At 42.5% G+C, this 20,913-nt stretch overlaps 1 protein-coding gene across 4 annotated transcripts in view; it reads left to right on the forward strand.

The window, feature by feature from the left end:
• The first annotated feature begins 3,082 nt into the window (after window positions 1-3,082).
• Window positions 3,083-20,913, forward strand: part of HACD3 (3-hydroxyacyl-CoA dehydratase 3) — a 34,140-nt gene continuing 16,309 nt past the window's right edge. For all 4 annotated transcript variants that reach the window (XR_014293977.1, XR_014293978.1, XM_082620099.1 and 1 more), the window contains exons 1-5: window positions 3,083-3,317; window positions 14,538-14,580; window positions 16,930-17,003; window positions 17,925-18,089; window positions 19,708-19,759. Coding sequence is in view for 2 of the 4 variants with exons in the window: in XM_082620099.1 (XP_082476225.1) it covers window positions 3,231-3,317; window positions 14,538-14,580; window positions 16,930-17,003; window positions 17,925-18,089; window positions 19,708-19,759 (421 nt within the window). In the remaining 2 variants the exon portion in view is untranslated. The remainder of the gene's footprint in view (window positions 3,318-14,537; window positions 14,581-16,929; window positions 17,004-17,924; window positions 18,090-19,707; window positions 19,760-20,913) is intronic.

Raw genomic sequence — 20,913 nt, forward strand, 5'->3', positions numbered from 1 at the left:
GATATCTGGCTGGGTGATCCTGGGTGAGGCACAAAACAGCCAAATTCTACAGCTCATTTTCCAAAACTTCTTCCAGGAATAAAAGGTTCTGTAAAAAGGTGAACAAGGAGAATGTGTATGATCACTTGCCAAAGGCAGGAGTATAGACTTATGCACTGAGCATGTGCTTCATCCAGAGGAAACACTCAGCAAATGCTTCTGATGGCCAGAGAAGGGAGAGGTGACCCTGGGCCACACGAGGCTGGAAAGGCTGCATCTGGAAGGGAGAACACAAAGACAGTGCTTCATTTGCATTTTAATTTGACTAGCATTATCATAAAACCATCAGCCCTACCTGTTTCAGCTTGGCAGGGCTACTTGTGCTCTGCCTTTTTAGCCCCTCTGCCATCTTTTAGTTTTATAGTTTATCTGGATGCTACTCTTTCCCTTCTCCATTTCAATATCTTTTTTTTTTTTTTTTTTTTTTTTTTACTGGATTTCTCATGGAGAGAGAATTCCACAGTAGCTGTCCTTCTCACAGGAAAATTTAGGAATAGCTGATAAGAACATTGGAGGGGAGTGAGTTCAACTCTCTCATTTGATGGATATGGAAACTCAGGCCCAGAGAAGTCATCCAGTAGGTTAGTGGTGGTTGAACCAGGCTGGATAAACCCCCTTCCATTGGACTTTTCTTATGGAGCATCTGAGGCAAAATGTCATTCAGTCTCCTTGCTTACCAATAGACTTGGACTCAATTCGCCTTGGATAGAGGTCAGCTGATAAATCTCAGGGCTCAAATATGCTAAACTGAAATTATTTTTCTTTATTACACAGCCACCAGGATGACTAAAATTTAAAAGACTGAAAATACCAAGGAAATGGAGCAACTAGAACTTTTAAACATTGCTTGTGGGAGTGTAAATTGATCAAAACACTGTAAAACTGCCTAACGGTATCTACAGAAGCTCAACATATATATTCTATGATCTAGCAATTCCATTCCTAGGTATTTACCCAAGAAAATTAAGTACATATATCCACCAAAAGACAAGTACATAAATGTTCCTAGCTAAAAACTGAAAACAATGCAATGTCCATCATCAGGAGAATGGATAATTTGTGATACATTCATACAGTGAAATAAAACAAACAAACCCCAAAAAAGAATGAACTGGTGATTCACATAATATAGATAAATCTCAAATACATTATGTTGAATGAAAGAAACCAGACACAAAGTGTACATACTGGTAGATTCCATTTACACGAAATTCAAGAATAGACAAAAACTACTCTATGGTGATTGAAGTCAGGATAGTAATTATTGGGGTGTAGGGGATGGGAGGCAAAGGTACATGACATGGGAGAACCCATAGGATGCTGGAAATGTTCCGGATCTTGATCTAGATATTAATTAATTACACAGGTATAAACATGCAAAAATTCAGCTTAATTGGAATATTTAAAATTTGCCTGGTTCCTGTACATAAGTTATACTTCAATTTTTTTAAAGTGCCCTATATAGCATCTACATTGTAGTAAAAGCAATGCAATAAAAATAATTTTATCATTTCAAAAAATTATTATTTTCAAAATTCAAGGCTATTGGGGTTACCGTTTTCATTATCTCATAACAGGCAGATTGCATCACCTCCAACTGGTTTGCCTACTACCAGTTTCTCCTCACTGACAGGTTGTTTTGCCCAGCACATATTTGATTTTGCTGATCTCCTGTAACAAACTTCCTTGACTCTCATGTGTCTGTGGGATATAGTACAAACACCTCATTGAAACAAAGACTTTCTTAAGCCACTCCCTATCTGTCTTACCAGACCCAGGGCAACCTCTCCCCTCCATGCCCTTAACCCCCAGTATGCAGAACGTTTCATATCTCTTCATCTTTGGTCTCCCGCCCTGTGCATCCACTGCCCTACCTCTGCTTCTTCCTCTATCAAATTCCTCCTCCATTTCACTGTCCAGCTCTCAAGGATTTGCTCTCAAATATCTGCCACTGGTTCCTACAACCCTTAGCTCCTACCTTCCTGCCTCTTTCTGAGCTCAGTATATTACCCATATTAAAACCCTCTATATTTTATATGACCTACCCCCTGAGCTAAATGTTTTCTGAGAACTAGCATCATTTCATCTCTGGATCCCTGGGCTCAGAACTTTGCTAAATAAATGGGTGCTAACAGAACTGAATAATAAGGTTCATTTTTGTCCCAGACTTCTGGTTTTCATAGTAATGTTGCTTCCTATTAAATTCTTCACTGAAAGCAGACTTGGGGATGAAAGTGGATACAGACGAGATAGTTTAAATTAGACTTAAATTAGTGTTGTCTGTCTATAGTTTGGGTTTCCTTTTCAAAGGAGACAAGTCTCTTGTGCTGTCCCATTGAATAGCTATTAATTTGTGACTAAATTAATTAGTAGTAAATGAAACAAAAAATTCAGTTTCTCAGTTTCTTTAGCCACATTTCACGTACTCAGAATCCCCATATGGCTAGTGGCTACCGTTATGGACAGCGCAGAATGGAGTATTTCCATCATCGTATGAAGTTCTATGGGATAGCGCTGGAAATCTCTGGTCTTTACGCTTGCTCTCCCCTCTTAGAACACTCTTCCATTCTCTCCCACACCGCTTCCCCTACAACCATCATCATCCTTATTATGTCTGTAATTGCTTACGTCTTTTAATAGACTAAGGGTTCCAGGACGGCAGGTGCTGTATCTTACTCCTGAAGCTCCGGTGATTAGCTTTGAAGCCCGGGCACACAGTAGGCGCTCAGTAAATGTTGAATTAATGAATGACAAATGGGAGGAACCTTCCAGATACACCAATCCAAGCCCGTTCTCCGTGCTGATCGGTTCCTCATCAGTCTCCAGCGTTTTTTAATTTTTACGCTTATTTTTAACCGTCCTTCAGAAGAAGCGAGGAAACTGCACAGCCCCTGTCGACTCCGGAGGCGGCAGCAGCAAGCAGGGGCATCACACACTCCTGGGCCCGCCCCCTCCCGCCTCCGCCCCGCCCCGCCCCCACCCGGCTCTCCCTGAAGCCCGGAGCCCGCGCCGCTGCCTCCCCTGCTCGCCACTGCGCAGGCGCGGCCCACGAGCGTGGGTCGTATAGAGGCTGCGGGCTGCCAGCACTCCGGAGCGAGGTGGTCTTGCGGCCTGTGTTCGGCCAGCTCCAGCCGCGCACAACCTGCCTGAGGCAGCGAGCCTAGTCTCCCCGCGCCCTGGGCAGTGTGGTCATGGAGAATCAGGTGCTGACGCCGCACGTCTACTGGGCTCAGCGGCACCGCGAGCTGTATCTGCGCGTGGAGCTGAGTGACGTGCAGGTAAAGGCAGGGCGGCGGGACGTGCGCGGGTCTCGGCTCCTGGGAACCGCTGGGACCCCAGTCCCCTTTGTCCGGGTGCGTACCGGCGAGCCAGTAGCGCGCCAAGGGGATCCAGGACGCGGTGGGCTCTCGGCGTCCAGACCCGAGCAAAAGCTGGCCCACATGGAGGCAGACCCTGGGCGCGACCCCCTGAAGCCTTCAGGTACTTCGGGTGCTGCGTGAGCCCCGCGCGGGCCTCGGAGGCTGCCCCGGGCCTCCTCTTTGTTCGCAGTCTGCGGCCTGGTGGAGCCCGAGCCTGGCCCTGAAGGCCTGGCCGTCGGAGTTCGTGTTTGCCGAAGCTCTTCGAGGCGTGGGATGTCGTTGGGTCGGGGGTGCAATGTGACAGTGGCTTGCCGGGCCGTGGCTGGACGTCTAGCGCTGGCCTGAGAGGTCTAGCGGGTCCCCTCGGACCTTCACGAGGCCCGCCGCTGCCTTGGAGGGGTCACACCCACCTCCCAACCATTAAGTTATGGAAATACTTGTTAATTTTAGTTTTACAGTCCATAAGACCCCGAAGAAGTGATTTTTCCCCCGCCTGTTCTGAAGGCTGTGAGCTCAGGTTTGCTGAGTTGCATAGAGAACTACAGAATTAAGTTAGGTTGAGTATTTATGCTTGATCTCATTGGCCCTCATGAGAACAGGTTGAGGCCTCCTAAATGGTGGAGCTCTCAGGACCTGTGTACCCCTTTGTCTCGGTCCAAACCATCCAGGATTCCCGTTTTTGAGGAACTGGAGTTTTCAGTCTGGAATGTTCTTTCTACATTCTTACTCCCTACTCTCCTTGACATTTATGGCACTTTGTAACCTCCTTCACTCCCCTTAACTCTCTCTGCCTCAGAGTCAGGCGTTTATGTTCGGATCTGTCAGCCCATCTGGTATACTGTCTTGCAAGGTGTAGGTGCTCTTTGAGTGTGGACTTGAATTTGTTGAATTTAATCTTTTCTTCTGGAATATAAACCTGTTTTCCCATTGAAACTTAAGACAATACTGACCAGAATGCCTTTAAATAGCCTGTGTCATTTAATGTGTTAAACCAGGCTGAATTACACTTTTGCGTCAGAGGATGTATAAATGTTCTTTGCTGTGTCCCTCTACTCTGCTCCACGGTGTTTTAATAAAAAAGGAAAAAACAAACAAAATCTTTGTAGATGGGGATCAAAGTGTCCTTCTAGAGAGGATTCTAACATCAGTCAATAAGAAAAGTACAGAACTTGTGTCATGGCAATCTCTCTTAAGTATTCAGTTAAACATTGTGTAGACCAATTAAATAAACTCAGGCCCTCTCTAGTTGTAATAAGGATGTAATAGTCTGGGATACTTTTGAAGCTACCAACAGAAAAGATGTTTTTAGGGAAAGTGGGGTGGTGTTGGTGGAAAAAAATGGAAATTAGTTGGGCAAATGAAAGAATGCATCATACTTAAATTTCTCCTGAAAGATCTAAACCTTTTAGTTAAGAAACATGAACACATGTGTTAATCATATTTGGTATATTTTAAAACATAAAGGTATGTGTTTGGAATATATTATAGTTAAAGAAATGTAACAGTGGAGGGAAAAATGGAATTCTCTTTTGGAGAGAGAAATCCTTTTTTTATTCTTTGAGAAAAAATAAATCTTTTTCCCCAATTGAGTTTTTGGTTTTTCTCGGATTTCCCATCTGTAATTCTGAGGCATCCATTTCAACTACCATTAGTTTTAAAGTAACATGTTAATACCATTCATAAGAGAAACCCCCTACCATGTGTGAAATACTACAGATTTACAAAAATGAGTCAGACAGACTCAGCTTTCCAACGGTATTCTATCTAGGAGGAGGCATATTGTATACTAACAAAAAGTTTTGTGCATGAGTATGTTTATTTGTAGAGTTGGAGTTGAATACTGAACCAGGTCCCTGGTGTTAAAGGAATTTGGTACCTCTCTTTTCGTTAGTTAGAGGTGACTTCCAGAAATAAGGTGAAGTATTCTTGTCAAACTGAGACTGGGAGAACTTCCCAGAAAGAGGACGGCATAGACTTTCAGATTGTCCAACTTGTTGTACATGTCAATGCCCTACAGCCAAAGAGTTCCAGGAACACACCTCTAGTTAAACAAGTTGTTTATTGCTCATATCAGCAAGGGAGAGCATACTCCATGGGTTTGCTCAAAATTGATAATAGAATTTGGACTTCGGTGATTGGGGGACAGACTAAGGAAGCAAGGATTCACTTTAGATTAGATGCTGTCAGAAAGCGGGCAATTCTATGGTTGGGTATCTGAATAAATCTTATATATAGGGAAGAGAGACCAGAACAAGAATAAAACGAATTGGTAGAGAAGTGGCGGTCACTTATTTTGGCCAAGAGAGGAAGGGTGTCTGGTATTTTGTGGGTGGCATTGTGGCCATGTTTTTATCTGTGCTTACACAAAATTATGAAGTGGTCTTTGTCTCATTTTATCAAGGTATTCTGTGAGATTGTTTATGTCCATTAAATAGCAGAATAACGTGTTCTAGCTGTGAGTGCCAGGCCAGCTTTTGAATGTCAGGGGCTGCTCCTTTTTAAAAATTTCCCAATTAATTGTTCTCTGCAGGGCCTGTGAAACTGGTGATTCTGGCTTGGGATGAAGCAATTCGTTTACTTGTTTAATGAAAACCGTTTGTGGAGCACCTACTTTTGTCTCACCTTAAGCTAGGTGCTGGGTTGTTGGACAGCTCTCTATCCTCCCCTGCTCTTCATAGCATATGTGTAAGTGAGTTTCGATGTTGAATTCCAGTTTGGGGGCATCAGCCCTGCTCCTTTCCCTTTCTGAGACACAGAGAACCATCAGGTTTTCACATCTCTACTCTGTCTTTGGAGCTGCAGACAGTGGGGCTAGGGCAGGGTTACTTTCAGAATAGAGTTTGTTTTCAGGATAAGCATGAAGGACAGATTTGTGCCAACAACCATAGTTGTTAAAGCATTTGTTCATTTATCAAGGTTTTTGTTTGTTTCAGTTATATGAGGGCAGTGTGCATAGCTCTGTTTGGGAGCTGTTTGAAAGATACTGTTCTTGACCTTACCTAATAGAGAGTCTGGTGGAAAGAGTGGTGACTGAAGGCATGAGATTGGGTCCTTGCTCTTCCACTTAATGTCTGGTGTCCGTGGATTATTCACTTAACCGTTATGAGCCTGCGTCTTTTCATGCAAATAAATGTGAATAATAACACCTAATTCATAGGATTGTTCTGAGGCTTAAATTGGATAATGGATTTGAAAGTGCTTTGTGAATTCTAGTGTGCTATTCAAGTGTAAGTGATTATTATTGTGATACTAAACCTTAGATGAGAGAGAAGCACGAAGAGCAATAGAACAGAATAGAGGCTGTTAGCAGATTTATCCATATATGAAAACTTATTGAACAACAGTGGTGGCTTTACAAATTAATAGGGGAAAGGATGAACCATTCAGGAGATTGTATTGGGACAATTGGTAACCTAAATGGCAAAAAGATAAAGTAAGAGCTTGCCTTATGCCGTACACAAAAGTCAATTTCAGGTAGGCTAATGAACTAAATGCATAAAGCAAAACTACTAAAAGAAAATATAGGAGACTGTCTTTATGATATTGTAACAGAAGAATGTGTTAAACAAGACACAAAAACATAAACCCTAAAAAAAAAGATGACAGATTTAAGACAAGCTTGAGGCAGATATTTGTGGCACATATCACTGAGCTCTTCCTTATATGCCCAAGGAGACAGTATGTTCATTACGGCAAAAAAAAATTGAAAACAACCTCAGTACTTATCAACAGGAGAATGGATAAACTGTGGTATATTTATACAACAGCACACTGTACAACAGCTAAAATAAATGAAACAGAACCAGCTGTATCTATGGATAAAGTTTAGAAATATATCAAATAAAAAGCAAGGGGCTTCCCTGGTGGCGCAGTGGTTGAGAGTCCACCTGCCGATGCAGGGGACACGGGTTCGTGCCCCGGTCCGGGAAGATCCCACATGCCGCGGAGCAGCTGGGCCCGTGAGCCATGGCCGCTGAGCCTGCACGTCCAGAGCCTGTGCTCCGCAACGGGAGAAGCCACAACAGCGAGAGGCCCGCGTACTGCAAAAAAAAAAAAAAAAAGCAAGTTGAAGAATGATATATATTCATATTATATATATATATATATGAAACCATTTATGTAACATGTAAAATAAAAAGTTTGTATTGTAATGAATACCCAACATTGTTGTACATGAGTAAAGAAATACAGTGGGAATGATAAACTCCAATTCTAGAATAGTGGTTGGGCCTCCCTGGTGGTGCAGTGGTTAAGAATCCACCTGCCAATGCAGGGGACATGGGCTTGAGCCCTGGGCCGGGAAGATCTCACATGCCGCAGAGCAACTAAGCTCGTGCACTATAACTACTGAAGCCCACTCACCTAGAGCCCATGCTTCGCAACAAGAGGAGCCACCTCAATGAGAAGCCCGTGCACCACAATGAAGAGTAGCCCCTGCTTGCCGCAATTAGAGAAAGCCTGCGCGCAGCAACAAAAACCCAACGCAGCCAAAAATAAATAAATAAATTAGAAAAAAATCATAAAATTTATCATTTTATCTATATAATCTCACTCTTGTACATATAAATATGAAAATATAAGCAGAAAAATTGGTGGAGGTGTTCTAAACCATCTTCATATTTCAGAATCCGCTCTTCTTTTTTTTTTTTTAATGTTTATTTTGGCTGTGTCAGGTCTTAGTTGTGGCATGCAGGATCTTCGTTGCGGCATGCGGGATCTTTAGTTTCGGCATGCGGACTTCTTAGTTGTGGCATGCATGCGGTATCTAGTTCCCTGGCCAGGGATCAAAGCTGGGCTCCCTGCTTTGGGAGCTCAGAGTCTTACCCACTGGACCACCAGGGAAGTCCCAGAATCCAGTCTTCTGAATCACATTTCTACTCAGAGATGTCACTGTCCATGTTTTTCCATATAGTGTCATCCTCTGTGCCATTAAGAGCACTAAATGCAGCATTTCTTTTTTTTTTTTTCAGGTGCTAATTCTTTTTTTTTAATTTATTTTTTTATTGGAGTATAATTGCTTAACAATGGTGTGTTAGTTTCTTCTGCATAACAAAGTGAATCAGCTATATGCATATGTATATCCCCATATCACCTCCCTCTTGCGTCTCCCTCCCACCCTCCCTATCCCACCCCTCCAGGCGGTCACAAAGCACCGAGCTGATCTCCCTGTGCTATGCGGCTGCTTCCCGCTAGCTATCTACCTTACGTTTGGTAGTGTATATATGTCCAAAATGCAGCATTTCTGAAAGAATGTTCTACTGTTATCTCATTTTTTTTTTCAAGCCATCCATACCTATTTATAAGTTTTGATGCTGGCACATTCTTGAGACACAAACCAGGGCTCATACTACTTCCTTAAATGGCTTTTAAGTGGTTTATTGACTGAAATATTGAGTTGCAGCTGTGTAGTCATGCCATCTGGAGTAACAGCCAAGCTCCCATATGCTAGACAGTGACAACCATGTCATGGTTGCTACTTTGCCAAAGCAAGTGTAAGGTGCTGCTGTCAATTTTAATAAGTATCCTGATTTTAGAGAGATTAAATGTGAGAAAAATGTACATTTTAGAATTAATGAGATATTAACTTCATTTTGGAGTTGTCAATAAGTTTTAGTATTTAAACCCCTGAGGCAGGATGAGATCACGGGGAAGAGAGTGTGGATCAGAGATTACCAAATAAATGCCCAAAGCATGTCATGGTTAGGAGCCTGGGGCTGTTTGCCTTGGTTTGAATCTTGGTTTTGCCACTTGCTGATTTTGTAATCTAAACTAGTTACATAATCTCTGTAAGCCTCCGTTTCCTTGTATGTAAAATTGTTATATAAATAGTACCTATTTTATAGGTTTTTTTTGTTTGTTTGTTTTTTTGCGGTACTCGGGCCTCTCACTGCCGTGGCCTCTCCCATTGCGGAGCACAGGCTCCGGACGCGCAGGCTCAGCGGCCATGGCTCACGGGCCCAGCCGCTCCGCGGCATGTGGGATCCTCCCGGACCGGGGCACGAACCCGCGTCCGCTGCATTAGCAGGCAGACTCTCAACCACTGCGCCACCAGGGAAGCCCCTTTATAGGGTTTTTGTATGTGTGTGTGATAGTAATGTGGAACACTCTGAAAAATAATTGGCATATAGTGAGTGTTCAGTGAATGTTAGTGAAATGAGCTGGGTGAGGAAAGTGGCTAATTGGAGAGGATAGGGTTCATATTGAGGGGGTAGCTATTGTCATTCAAGAATGCAGATCTGAGGTTGGCATCTAATTCTTCTAATTTTTGAAGAAGAAGCTGAAAATCCAGATTTTTTAAAATGAAAAAACCTCATAGTTTTATACTTATTCAACAAATATATAAATGCTTACTGTGTGCTTGGTAGTCTTCTAGACTCTGGGACTTGGGCATGAGCAAGGCAGACAAGGTCCCTGCTCTCAAGAAGTTTACATACTGAGTGGCGGTAGCAGTGAAGGAAGACTGGCAATAGAAGCAGATAAATTCATCAGATAGTTTCAGATAACCATGAATGTTATGAAGAAAGTAAAGCAAGAAAAAATATATGAGAAGGTATCACGAGAACTATTTCAGATTAGGTAGTCAGGGAAGTTCTCTTGGAGGAGGTGACATTTGAGCAGAGATCTAAATGTTAAGAAGCCGTGCAAAATTATGGGGACTGAATATTATAGGGAGAGGGAACAGCTACTGCAAAATTCCAAGTTGCAAAGTACTTTGTGGTGAATTAAAATTAAAAATTAATAAATAAAAAATATTCTCTGTAGGCCATATAAAATATTGTGGGTTCAGTTTGGCCCAAGATGCCAATTTATATCAGAAAACTTATAGATATTAAAAACTGATAGAGAAGGACTTCCCTGGTGGTCCAGTGGGTTAGACTCTACGCTCTCAATGCAGGGGGCCTGGGTTCGATCCCTGGTCAGGGAACTAGATACCACATGCATGCCGCAGCTAAGAAGTTTGCATGCTGCAACAAAGAGTCCACATGCCACAATGAAGATCCTGCATGCCGCAACTAAGACCCAGTGCAGCCTAAATAAAAACAAAAAAACCCCCAAAACTGATAGAGATGAGAAGCAGCCCAGGACTGCGTCATGAGACACTTAAACATTTAGAAGTTGAGCTGAGCAGAAAGCACCAGCAGAGGAGATTGAGAAGGAGTAGCCTATGAGGCATTAAATCCAATGCAGTGTCCTGTAGTGTCCTCGAAGCCAGGAAAGAGGGATATTTCAGTGGGGTGTGGTCTGCTCTGTCCAGTGCTGCTTAGAGGTTGAATAAGACGAGATTGTGTGTCTATTGGATTTGGCAATGTGGAGGTTATTGATGATCTTGGTAATAATAGTTTCAGTGGAGTGGTGAGGATGGAGGCTAGATCAGAGTAGATTTCAGAGTATTTGTGGTAGGGAAGATCAGATGATAGTAGATAACTTTTTTTTTTTTTTTTTTTTTGCAGTATGTGGGCCTCTCACTGTTGTGGCCTCTCCCGTTGCGGAGCACAGGCTCCGGACGCACAGGCTCAGCGGCCATGGCTCACGGGCCTAGCCGCTCCATGGCATGTGGGATCTTCCCGGACCGGGGCACGAACCCATGTCCCCTGCATCAGCAGGCAGACTCTCAACCACTGCGCCACCAGGGAAGCCCCAATTGTAGATAACTTTTTTTTTTTTTTTTTTTTTTTTGCGTTACGCAGGCCTCTCACTGCTGTGGCCTCTCCCGTTGCGGAGCACAGGCTCCGGACTCACAGGCTCAGCGGCCATGGCTCACAGGCCCAGCCGCTCAGCGGCACGTGGGATCTTCCCGGACCGGGGCACGAACCCGTCTCCCCTGCATCAGCAGGCGGACTCTCAACCACTGCGCCACCAGGGAAGCCAGTGTAGATAACTTTTAAAGAAGTTTTTCTTGGTGGAGGGAAGGGATGAGCAAAGAAATCAGTGGTCTTGGAGTTCAGAGAATAGAGAGATCACTATGGCCAAGGATGTGGACCTTGAGCTGTGTTTTTAAGTATAAGTAGAATTTGGATCCAAAAAGGGGATTAAAGAGAGTATGTGCTGTCACATACACCCAAAAAGAATGAGTGAAAAAAAAAAAAAGGAGTGAGATCTCTATGAACTGGTAAAGGTTGATTTAGGTGAAAAAAGCAAGGTGCCTAAGAATGTATATTCTGTGCTATCTTTTGTGTAGAAAGAAGGGGAAATAAGAATGTCTGAATATATTTATTTATTTTCCCAAACATATACACACACAGAGGAAAGATAAACCAGGTGCCCCTGAAGTGGTTACCTACGGGTGGTGAGTGGGAATGTGGTGGAGGGGGATGGGTTTGGAAATAGGACTTCTGAAGATACCTGTCTGTAAAGTTTGACTTTTGAATGATGTAAATGTTTTACATATTCAAAACTAAAATTCAATAAAAAAGAATAAAATGAAAAATCTTGAAATTAAATACAATCAAAAGGACCTAACTGTATATCAAATTGATAACATAACCATACAGATAAATAACTTAGTACAAGTAACGTTTGAACACAGTACTCTGGTTCTTTAGTAGATATACTCTAAGGACAAAAAGAACTACACATAAATGATGTACTTTATTTATAGGTTTATTGTTAGTAAAAATATTGATGTAATTCTGAAACCTTTAGGATCAAAGAAGTAAATGTGTTAATGTTATTAGGAACCAAGATATTCACCATAAGGAAATACAAATATTAAATAACAGAAGATAAGGAGAAGCCCTATAATGTAAATTTTTTTTTTTTTTTTTGGCTGCACCATGTGGCATGTGGGATCTTAGTTCCCCGACCAGGGATCGAACCTGTGTCCCTGGCTTGGAAGCACGGAGTCTTAACCGCTGGACCGCCAGGGAAGTCCCATAATTTTGAATTGGGCATTTCGGTATGACAACATGATTTTTTAAGGTCCTAGCTAGACACTAAAGATGAGCACTGAGTATACCTCAATGTGCCCAGATCATGGCTTCTAAGTTACCATTCTGCAGTAGAGGAACTATGAGGCCCCTTGAAGAAATGGCCAGTTATTCCAGGTCTGTGCCAGAGAGAGTACAACATCCTCAAAGGCTACAAGGTCATATCATAATAATACAGGAGCTGGTTTGAAGGGATTTCAAATTTGTGACAATTTGTGACAATTTGAACACCAAAAAGAATAAGAATAATATTAGATTTTGGAAGAGTGGATTAAAAAGGAAATCCACAAGTCCATAATGATAGTCAAAAAGAAATAAAGAAGACCAGTTTGGGGGCTGAGAGAGAGGGGCAGGAGGTGGGTGTGGTTATAAAAGGGCACCATAAGGGATCTGGAACTGTTCAGTATCTTGACTGTGATGTTGAGTAGACGAATGTATACATGTAATAAAATTGTATAGAACTTACACACACAGACACACACAAATGAATACAAGTCAAACTGGGAAAATTCAAACAAGATAGGTTGACTGTATCAATGTCAATATCCTGATTGTGATATTATACTATAGTTTTGTAAAATGTTACCATTGCGGGAAAGTGGGCAAAGAGGACAAGGAATCTCTTGGTATTATTTCTTTCTTTCTTTCTTTCTTTTTTTTTTCCACTGAAATGTATTCCTTAACTACTACCACCTTTGGAGAAGCTGGACCTGACATGCCCAGTGTACTGCTGGGTAGGAGTTAGCATCTGAAATCTGGCTCATAGAATGCTTAGTGAAATCCAGGCCCTGTGCTGTGGCTAGATGCTTAAACCTTGGTTTCACACATCTATGTCTGAGGAGAAATAACTGGGCCCTCCAAACTCCTTTTTTCCTTCCAAGTGATTTAAGATATGGGGAACACAGAGTGGGGCAAGAAGTGACCTAGGTAGGAAGTGTACCACCAAGACTTCCTAGAACTCTAGCTTTCATGATAATATTCATACCAAAACCCTGTTTCCCTTATAGAGGAACCATGCCCCTGAAAGTGTTGCCTTTTTTGATGAGGTTCCGTAATTCCATCTTCCTGGCACAGAGAAGATCATCTAGATTGTTAGCCCCTTTGGGTAAGCTTCTCAGCCTGAAGTCTGTACTGTCACCTGGGAAGTTCTTAACCTAAAGCTTGGCTCAAATGCTCCCCCAACCCAGCCTTCATGCTCCCCCTTTTCCTAACGCTCTTGGCTATGAATAGAGCATCTAGGCTCCCACTGCCTTTTAGTATAACCCCCCCCCACCTTCACCTTCTGTCTGTCTTGTTGGTTTCCTTTGATGCATGATGGAACACAGCCAGTGGAGCCTACAGGAGAAAAATAAATGAACTAGCTATGGCACTGGAAACAGGCTGCTTCTTGCTTATAATTTTGAGCTGGGAGTTAGGAGATAAACTGTTTCTCATCCACTGAAGAAAGAGTTCAGTTGTTTCACTTTAAATTATGCTGCTGAAAGGCATGTAGCGACTTCTGGGAATAAATGAACAATTTGGAGAATTTCCATCTCTTCTAGTCTTGGTTTGGATAGGGGTTAAGAGTGTGGAGGCTGAGGCTGAGGCACTGCATGTTTCATTTTCATCCAACCGCCTGTAATCCGCAGCCCTTGCCTTAACCTGTAGGAATTAATTTATTTTTCATGTTGCAGCATGGGTGTCACTCCTTGGTGAGGCTCTCCCCAACCATTCTATTCCCATTGTGCTCACTGTCTTCTTAATGTCTGTAACCTTTAACTGCTTTTTACTACTCTTTTGGTCTTGAGCATACGTTACTTGATACTATATCGTTTCTTCTCACAGGAAATGACTCATCTGTTCTACTAGATTCTCTGCCTCCACAACTGAGGGACTGAGTCTTAGAGATCTGTGTATTCCTCCGTAGCACCTCACACGGCACTATGTACCATTTACCATGAGCAGAATGGACTGACTCAGTACCTGATTGTTCGGCACAGCAGAGCAGTTTAGGGTCCTTCTTGCAGGAGCCTGCAATCTCAGATGGGTACAGATCGACATAGAGAAACCCTACACAGAGATGTGGATAAATGACCAAATATATTCTCTGGGGGAAGCACAGGGCAGGAGGTCAAGTGCCCAAGGCAGATGGATGGAGGGAAGTAAACCCCTGGTTTTAATTCAGTTTTTCTCATTAAAATGCCCTTCTTGCATCCTTGGTCTCTTTCTACAGAATCCTGCCATCAGCATCACTGAAAATGTGCTGCATTTCAAAGGTCAGTATCCGGGCAAATGTTCTCAGTCCTCTACACAGTTAAAGAGACATAGTGGTGGTTGCTTTTTATTTTTATCTGTTTATTTTATTCACTTTCTGTTGATGCTCACCACTCTGATACTTGTGGGATAAGCTAGAATGTTTTGAGATGTATGATTAGAAAAGTCAATAATTTGTTTAATATCCTGTTTTCCCCTGGGAGAGGCAGTAGGTATAGAGAAAAAGTATCATGGGCTAGAAAATAGATTTACATCTTCTAGCTCTAAATCTGCGACTACCTCGGACAACTTATTCACTTCTCTGGACCTATAAAATGAGGGTATTGGGTTATAATCTGTGTTTCTCAAACTTGAGGATCCATGGACACCTGAACACACGTCCACAGGATCCTCCAGGGCCATAGACCCTAGATTAAGAAACGTGTTATGGATTAAATATGGTCACTTTAAGTGATATTTAGCTCCATTGCAGCTGTGAACACAGTTGCAAACACTGAACTCCTGCGGTAGTACTTGATTATAAGGTAGCCATCTAGATGACCCAGAATATGCTTCTTTTTAAAAATATTATAACAAAACCCCCCAAATAGAAAATTTCTTAATGAGACTTTGTGGCTCCCTGATATACTTACAGACCAGTTTAATAAGCACTGCACTCTCGATGACATCTAAAAGCTTTCCAGGGGCTTCCCTGGTGGCGCAGTGGTTGAGAGTCCGCTTGCCGATGCAGGAGACACGAGTTCGTGCCCCGGTCCGGGAGGATCCCACGTGCCGCGGAGCGGCTGGGCCCGTGAGCCGTGGCCGCTGAGCCTGTGCGTCCGGAGCCTGTGCTCCGCAAGGGGAGAGGCCACAACAGTGAGAGGCCCGCGTAACAAAAAAATAAATAAATAAATAAAAATAAATAAAAGCTTCCCAGCTCTTGACAGTCTTTGATTCTGTGAATCTGCCTCCATCTCCTTCCTCCTCAGTTCACCAGCAAATTTTCTGCTGTGCCTAAGAGGGTAGGTCTGGATTCATTGTTACCCAGTAGGGTAACAGTGATAATAGGGTGGGATTCTCCCTGCTCTCTCTCTGTTCCTTGGAATGTCATTAGTACGTGACTGGGATTATGGGAGATGGAAGAGTTTCTGCTTTACATGAGACTCCATCTACCTTAATATACTTGCCTGAAAGCACAACCTGGCTTTTGAATCTACTTTTCCAGGTGAGAGCAATGGTGGTAGCAGCTCAGATTTTGAGGGGGAGCTAAACATTTTTTTTTTTTTTTTTTTTTTTTTTTTTTTTTGCTGTACGCGGGCCTCTCACTGCTGTGGCCTCTCCCGTTGCGGAGCACAGGCTCCGGACACACAGGCTCCGCGGCCATGGCTCGCGGGCCCAGCCGCTCCGCGGCATGCGGGATCCTCCGGGATCGGGGCACGAACCCGTGTCCCCTGCATCGGCAGGCGGACTCTCAACCACTGCGCCACCAGGGAAGCCCCGGAGCTAAACATTTGAAAGGAAGTTAAAATGATAAAAGTGTATCTTGCCACGTGAAGCTTATAGACTGTCCTACCTTAAGGCATTTACGGTCTTAGAGAACGATAGCCACCTGTAGGACATATTAGGCAAGTCATACCACATATGGCCAGATGAAGAAAGATAATCGCAGGAGGGAACCAAGTGAGAGAGAGGACAGGGACGTCCTGCAGTCACTGGCTCCTAGGCACAGCACCTGCTTGCTTTGGGGAAAGGAGCCATGTCAAGGCACAGGAATGGCATGATGGTCACCCTGAGGACTTTCCTCCTAGTCCGTTTGTCCTCTCAGGAATGAGCTGAGAAAATGTTATTTTTCTTTTTTGTTCCATTTGGGATGTGCTAAAGGAACAGTCAGCTGCTCCATCATCTATCCCTGGTTGGAAGGTGTTAAATTTACAGCTTTCTTTGAGACAGTCCAGCATTTCTATGTATCCTGTGGCTTTCCTTAACCGCAGTCAAGATAATACACCTACTTGATTTTTCTCTGCTGTGGATTCAGAGCCAAGTAAATGTGAAAGTTAAATTTATATCTATGTGTTACCTTTGGCTTTGCTTTCTGTGTTCTTTTTCCTGCCTGTTATTTGTGCTGGGCATCATTGAGGCTGCATTCGAAGATTAAGTAAATACTCTGGAACTGCTCACCAGAAAGACGTAAGGAGATAAACTTTTGTCCAGGATTTAGCTTATCTAGCTGTTGAGTAGCTCTGCTCACAAGCCCCCACTCATTTGCAGGACCCATTAATTTTTGCATACCCCTGAAAGAACTGCACTAAGCTAACATTTGAATGGCTTCACTCTGCACAAGTTCACAGTAACCCACATTTCTTTCTTTATAGCTCAGGGGCATGGTGCCAAAGGAGACAATGTTTATGAATTTCACCTGGAGTTCTTAGACCTTGTGAAGCCAGAGGTATGTTCTTTCCTTCCTCACTTCCCTGTCCATTTTAAGAAATAAATACTCATAGTTTTGTGAAATGGGGAGCAAGGATTGGGGGGAAGAAGAAGATAAACCAAAGCAGAATATACTTTTGTTTGGAATAGAGCCCAGGTTTTAGCTTCAGAGGAAGAGGAAATTGGAGAACCTGAGTCGGATCTGGGCTCTGCCATTTATTAGTGGTGTGAATAATTCTCCTCACTTCTTTGAGTTTCAGTTTCCTCATGTGTTATGTGAAGGATTGGGTTAAGTGATCTCTATGGTTCTTTCCAGCTCTGAGATCCTTAATAGTCAGCAGTGGTTTAAGGGGTAGAGAATCTGTCTGGGGCTTGCTTTGGAGGCAAAGGGAGAAGCCATATAGAAGAATAATGAGCTGGAACAGCCCCTAAGAATTTGAGTTTAGTTGAGAAGACTCTGTAGTGAAAGACTCCCTGTGAAAAAGTTGTAACTGATACAGTACAGTTCTGGCCTTGAGGCAGGCCTTTCTAAAACAATGCCAGAAACCATTGACCATTTGAGTTGAGTCATCTTCATGGGAGGAAAATTTGAAAGGTAATGGTGCACTTGAGAAGGTGATTGGATGTAGTGCCTTGCATGATGTAGATCTGGTAAGACGTTCATGCCAGTTTCTGCTAGGATAACCAAAAACTATCTGCCTTTCTTATCTTGCTTTCCTCCTGTGTCATTCATGGGGGGAACCAGAGAAAGACTTGGCTGTTTTTACCAGTTCTTCCTTGTACCAGCCTTGGTCTAGATGTTTTCTTTGCTTCAGGACTCTTAAGAACAAAGAAGGAAGGGGAGTAAGTATGCAGTGCAGCTTCTCTGTATGGCCACAGTGGTTTGTACAGTTTCAGGGGATGTGGGAGGGCATTCTCACGTTCTTGCTTTCTCTCCTAGCTGGTTTACAAACTGACCCAGAGGCAGGTGAACATCACGGTACAGAAGAAGGTGAGCCAGTGGTGGGAGAGACTCACCAAGCAGGAGAAGCGCCCACTGTTTTTGGCCCCTGACTTTGATCGTTGGCTGGACGAGTCTGATGCTGAAATGGAGCTCAGAGCCAAGGTCAGTAAGGACCTTAGGATCTAGACAGAAGTCATGAGGAACCCAAGTTATTTGGGCCACCTCAGATATCTATCAGAATCTGATAGAGTAAGGGCAAAGTTATAAATTCCCTGAAAGACCTGGAGATGTGGTTTTATAGAAGTACTGGTCATGTATTTTGTAGACTGTCCCTCAGTTGGGATTTGTTTGATGTTTTTCTCATGATTAGCCTAGGGCGATGGGTTTTGGGGAGGAAGCCCACAGAGGTAAAGTGCCATTCTTATCATGTCATATCAAGAATATGTACTATCAATATGACCTATCAGTGTTGATATTAATCTTGATCATCTGGCTGAGGTAATTTTTGGCAGGTTTCTCCACTGTAAGTTTTCTCTACTGTAATGTTACTCCTCTCCTTCCTTTACTGTTCTCTTTGGGAGGAAGTCACTATGCATAGTCCACGCTTAAGGAGTCAGGAGTTATACTTCCCATTCTTAGGGTGGAGTATCTGTATACTTTATTTGGAATTCTTCTGCATGGGAGATTTTTCTGTTCTCTCTCATTTATTTCTGTTCTCTCTCATTTATTTATTCAGTCATTTATTTATATCAGTATGGACTCATGAATATTTGTTTTATAGTTTGGGTTATAATCCAATACTATGTTATTTATTTTGTTGCTCAGATTGTTCTAGCTTTGGCCACTGGAAGCTCTTGCAGTTGACTCTTGTGTTCCTTTGACACAGCTCCATCATCATGGGCCTTTCTTTTTTTTTCCCTGAAGAAATTAATCCTTAATTTCTGGCACTATAAGCTGCACCAGGTTTATCTCGTATATTCCCTGCTCTGTTCTTTTTATTGGAGAATGGTAGTGGAAACCAAGATCTGGGTGCTAGGTGCACTTATTGCCTCTGGGGTGTCATTGCTTTTAGGCCCTCTCAGCTGATAGAACAAGGAAATCTATGTGTATATATTAGCCCATGCATATACACTTATCTATAAATATTTCCATATATATCCATCTATATCTATATTAACCTAGTATAAGTTCACACTGATGTTGGAGACGTGATTTTAGCTTCTGGAGAATTATATTATAGAGGTCTTAAAAATAAAATAGCAATCTATTTCCCACCTTAAAATTTCTATTTTGTTTCTACAACCATAACAAATTTTCTGGATGTCTTTTCCAGCTCCAGGATTTTAAGGCTGCCCACTTTGTAGTTTGGAAGCCAGCTGATTGGTTTAATTCTGTGAGCACTGGATGGGCATTCTGTGATACCAGTGCTACCCAGTCAGGAGTCAGGCTTTTTGGCACCATGAGCTAGGACATTTTCCCCAAGGAAGCAAGGAGGTGGCTTTGAGGGAGCCAGATCACTTATCCAGCATGTGGACTTCTGCAAGCATCTGGGAATTCTTAACTTGTGTTCTTTTTTTTTAAATTTATTTTTTATTGAAGTATAGTTGAAATACAATGTTGTGTTAATTACTGCTATATAGTAAAGTGACTCAGTTATACATATATATATTATTTTTCATATTCCTTTCCATTATGGTTTATCACAGGATATTGAATGTAGTTCCCTGTGCTATACTATAGTCTAACTTGTGTTCTTGGAAAACTTCTGTCCGAATTCTAGGAAGAAGAACGCCTAAATAAACTCAGAATTGAAAGCCAAGGCTCCCCTGAAAGTAAGTTGCCCCTGCTGCTGTGGTAGTTACCAGTTAACTTGTGACAGAGATGCGGGTATAGATGAGTGTGATATGACAGGAGTGTTCGCATTGTGTAGGGGAGTTTATGAGAAATCCTTAATGTCCAATGCTTAAACTGTGCGCACCCACATCAAAAGTCTTACTTTTAAGGTTTTCCTTCTGTTGGGGGCCTGGCATCATCTGAGTACACCAAGGTTGGTATAGCAGAATGGAAGAACCTCAGTCTCCTGGACTGGCCTAATAGGTGGGTGCTAGGTAGGGTGCTAGGTGGCAGCAATTCCTGCAGAGGTGTGTAGATTACCGCATAGGTCCATGATCGCACTTCTTGCAGCCTGGTGTTTTTGTCCCAACTGAGATCATAATGGCTGTAGTTGTCAACCTTAAAGATGGAAAGTATTCTGTATAGTCCTGCTGTTCATTAACCTTTTAAAAATCCAGTTCTATTTCTGTTTCTGCCCAAGCAAGCAGCTCTGTAAGTGTATTATCGTCTGGGTATCATAGATTAAATTCAGCAACTATCTTAAATTTGTGGCGTATGGAAAGCATTGCACTAGGCCCTTGAGATGTGGAGACAGTGGCTCCATCAGAGCACCTGTGCTCAAAGAGCTTCTGTTCTCGTAGGAGGACCATGCAGTTCTATACAACACTAATGCTGAAAAGTAGAATAAAATAAGTGTTCCTCATATGTCCTAAGTTGAACTTTTTCAGTTTTAGTGGCACTTACTTGATATGCCATAAGTAGGAAAGGGGAAGGTTTTAGAGCAGTGGTTTTCAAACTATGTTCCATGGTACCCCAGGGGTTTCCAGAGATGCTTTGGAGGGATAGACCAAGCAAGCAGGTCTACTTCAATCAGAACAGCTTGGCTTTTGTGTTTTATGTATTAGGGTTCTGAATAAAGTTTCTTTTGAAAAAGACATTGCTTTTTTAAAAAACTGAATAACCACTAATTTAGAGGAATTTTCTGCTTTAGAAAAGCAGAGGAGGGGAGAGGATTAGTGGAGGTGAAGAATAACAACATAAAAAGGCCACCTTGAGATTTGAATTAATTTTTTGGTGTTTGAGTGATAAACTTCTGAAATATGTAAAAATTCTTATATATGGATTTTTTAAGATCTTAGAAAAAGCTTTAACA

The sequence above is a fragment of the Mesoplodon mirus genome (assembly GCF_964341445.2).
Source record: "Mesoplodon mirus genome assembly, chromosome: 4".
Lineage (NCBI taxonomy): Eukaryota > Metazoa > Chordata > Mammalia > Artiodactyla > Ziphiidae > Mesoplodon > Mesoplodon mirus.